This window comes from Tupaia chinensis, unplaced genomic scaffold (assembly GCF_000334495.1).
Source record: "Tupaia chinensis unplaced genomic scaffold, TupChi_1.0 Scaffold000131_1, whole genome shotgun sequence".
NCBI classification, from domain to species: Eukaryota; Metazoa; Chordata; class Mammalia; order Scandentia; family Tupaiidae; genus Tupaia; species Tupaia belangeri.
Window position 1 is genome coordinate 915,754 of NW_006159600.1, and position 3,718 is coordinate 919,471.

Sequence of the window (3,718 nt, forward strand, 5' to 3'; positions counted from 1 at the left end):
GTCTCGGACATATTGGCTTTGTCCCCTTCCGAAGCATACCCGCAGAGGTGTGGGTGGGCCAGACGGTAGCTGTGTGTTCAGATTCGGGGGCACCTCCGTGGTGTTTCCCAGAACGACTGTTCTCATTTACGAGCTCACAACAGGGTCTGAGAGCCCCCTCACAGCCTCACCCCCATTTGCCGTTCTCTTACGTTTGATGATAGCCATTCTCGCTGCGCTGAGCTGAGGAGTAACTGAGGTTTTGGTCTGCATTTTCCTAATGATCACGGATGCTGAATATTTTTTATCTTGAATATTGGTCATTTGTGTGTCTTCCTTTGAGAAATGTTTGTTCAAATTTTTTACCCATTTTAAATCAGGTCATTTGTTTTCCTTTTGCTATTGAGTTGTTCGATTGACTCAAACCACGGTCGGCCACGTGGGAGTCCAGCGCCCTTAGCCACCATGCCACCTGCTGGCCCCGATTGTGGGAGATTTTATAAGCTAAATGTGACCTCACCACACAACACAAAAATCTCTTTTTAAAAGGTTATTTCTTTCATGAGAGTGAGAAAATAAGAAAGAGAAAAGTCCCTTCGACAGGGTCTGGAGCCATGAGCACGCAGCAGCTGTCCCAGCCAGTCAGGACCGTGGCTCACACACCGGCATGCACATAGCACTGGGGAACACACCGTGACCGTCCCTATGGATTGAGCCTTGCTTGAGTGGCGTGTCACTGCTGAGCCTCTAGGCTGCCCTACAACCCGGGAATCTCAGTCTTGGGCATTTGTTTCACAGAAACAAAACTTCACATCCATACAAAACCCGTACATCAGTGCTTTATTTATCATAGCCAAACCTGAAAACATGCAAAATATCATTATACAGAGAAATAACTAAACTATGATAGACACGGGTGTGCACTACGCATGTCTGATAAATGCGAGGGAACACAGTTCAGGGCAAAATGCAACAAGCTATTGATAATCCGAGAACCTGGGTAGCTCTCAAGGGACTCGAGAGTGAAAAACAAGCCCAACAGCAAGACCTCCCGTTTTGTCTCATCCCATTTCCAGAGCATTCTCAAAACCACAGAGTTCTGGAGAGGGGCGGGAGAGGAGCGTGTGACCGTCAAGGCTTAGCCCGAGCGTGGTTGCGGTGGTCCTGAGCAGTCCTGCGTGTGGGCTGTGTTTGCCATGACACGAGTCCCATGACAGGTGACAACTATGCACACATCACACCATGCCACAGTGTCCCCCAGAGGGTACTTTTTAAAGTGTATTTATTCCATGAATGCGAGACACTGAGAGGAAGCAAAGGAATGAGACAGACAGACGGCACCTCCGATGGGATCCCACAGCCGCAGTCCCCCGAGTCCCCCGACCACAAGCGTGTGAGTGCCCGGCACAGGGGGCCTCCAGACATGGACCAGTGACCCTCCCGTGTGGGCCTGCGTCGACGACACCCGTGTTACCCCGCAGCGCCGAGCAGCCCTGACGTCCTGCGCTCGGTGTTGGGTACGTCACGTGGAACGTCAGCTGGGGGGACCAGGTGAGGGGTACGAGGGGTTCTTTCTGCTGCTTTTCCAACTTTCTATAAATCTAAAGTGAATTCAGAATAAACGACTGAAAACTGGACTCGGACTGCAAAGGAAAAGTCTAAAATAAACACGGACAGGACCGGCCGGCAGCCTCGTGGCTACGGACCAGACCCCATGGGCGCACCACAGTCCAAATCCCGGTCCCGAAGGCGTCAGAAACACAGCAGGCACGCGCGTGCGCCCCAAACCCCAACGGGCTGTAGGAGTGTGTGGGAAAAGGATTGCGGTGTGACCAAGCCCGTTGGGGGGGCTACCTCTGACTCTCTCTGGTGAGCACACATGCCCTTGGGCAATTAAAACAAAACAAACAAAAATAAAATAAAATAAAATACGCACGGATAGACCCACATTAGGAAATGGGAACGTCACTAAAGCCGTTGACGCAGGGCCAGATGGAGACTGTGGTGAGACTGTGTGGGGAAACGCGGGTTCATGGGGTGCCGATGGCCTGGGGACCCAGAGGCTCTGGGCTTCCACCAGCCCCGGCCAGAGAGCAGCCAGAGCCTGACCTCAGCGAGCCCTGAGAGGCCCTGACTGCGGGAGGGACAGGAACACTCCAGGGCCTGAGAAGCGCGGAGCAGCCCCGGAAGAGCCCGTGTTCCCCCAGCACCTGCTGCGAGCTGGGCACGGACAGATGGAAACGCAGAGCAGATGCAGCACGGTGAAGATAGCCCGCCAGGCGCACCCTGCGGAACAGGCGTCCAGACCCCGGGGGAGGTGTGGAGAGAGCCCTGTCACCCTGACGTGGCCCTTCCCTGGATGCTCGCGGGGCGCCTTCTGGCTCGGCAGGCTTCAGCCAGGGCGGCCCCCATAGTCACCATGGTGAGGGCCCCCAGAGCCAGCCGGATGAGGTTGAACTTGCTGTAATCGCCCGGCCTGGGACCTGGGGAGACAGGAGCAGGTCAGCCCGGCGTGAAGCGTGTTCCCCCTTCCGAAATGGCGCTGCCAAGGCCTCCCCATGTCCACTGGCCTTTCCTGGCCCGCGGCTCCTGTGCCTTCCTTCTAGCTGGAATCCCAGAAAGAAAGTGCGAGATTTTATGCACGTCCAGTGCTTTGTTTCCGCTCTGCCTCGTCTCCCTTCAGTTCTTTGATCTTTGGCAATTTTTTTTTTTCATTTTTAGAGAGATTTTTGCTATAGGGCATGTGTACTAACCAGAGAGGCAGAGGGACAGAGAGGCAGAAAGCAAGAAATCACCCCAGGGGCATGGCCACGCTGCAGTCCCTTCTCCATTCTCCGCTCAGGATTTGGGGCACGCATGCACACCTGCCTGGCGTGAGTTGTAAGCTGCCAGGACTGGGACTTGAACCCTGGTCAACTATGTGGGAGTCCAGTAGTGGAACCATTACATCATCTGCTGGTCCCATGGCACATCTTTAAAGAGAAATGTTTCAAGGTTTGCGTCATAGGGTGCATGCCCTTGCCAGAGAGTTAGAGAGTGGGAAATGAGGAGCCGTCCTCCCAGGGGAGGACGCTGCAACCCCTCCATTCTCCCCCGGAGACTTTGGGCACGCACACACACACACACTGGCGTGGTCTCCAAGTCGCAAGATCCAGGACCCCACCTTGGTGGACCACGTGGGAGGCCAGCGCCTTAGCCACTACTCAAGCCACGGCCCCATCCCGGCCACTTGTACCTTCCCGCACCCCCTCTCCAGCCCTGCACACGTGGGGATACAGCAGTGAACGGAAGACTAAGAACAAGCACACAGAGCACAACGGTCCTCTCCGAGTGCAGAAAACAATCTCTTTTTTCCCCCTGGAGAGACAAAGGGAGACAGAGAGAGGCACCCCGGGGGACTGCCATTCTATAATTCCCTTCTCTCCATTCTCCCCCTGGGATTTTGGGCACGCACACAGCGCCCGGCATGATTTTCAAACCATGAGGTCCAGGACTTGTACTGTGGTCTGCCATGTGGGAGTTCAGGGCCTTAACCACCACGCCACCTGCAGGCCGAGAAAATACTCCCTGAATATAGAAAGGCTTGCCTGTCACCGAGATCTCGAGGCGGTCACTGGGCTCCGAGGCCTGGAAGGGAGGCCCCGCCTGGTGGAACACGCAGCTGTAGTTCCCGGCCAGGGTGGCTGCCGCGCCCTGCAGGGAGAAGAGCACCCGGTCCCGCCCCGCGCTCCTCCGCTGC

The 3,718-nt window shown here is 55.5% G+C and overlaps 1 protein-coding gene across 1 annotated transcript in view; it reads right to left on the reverse strand.

The window, feature by feature from the left end:
* Positions 1-820: 820 nt before the first annotated feature.
* TARM1 (T cell-interacting, activating receptor on myeloid cells 1) overlaps positions 821-3,718 on the reverse strand; it is a 9,406-nt gene continuing 6,508 nt past the window's right edge. Inside the window, exons 5-6 of the mRNA XM_027770401.1 lie at positions 3,567-3,714; positions 821-2,462 (exon numbers count right to left, since the gene is read on the reverse strand). Of these exons, the coding sequence (XP_027626202.1) occupies positions 2,314-2,462; positions 3,567-3,714 (297 nt within the window). The 3' untranslated portion in view covers positions 821-2,313. The remainder of the gene's footprint in view (positions 2,463-3,566; positions 3,715-3,718) is intronic.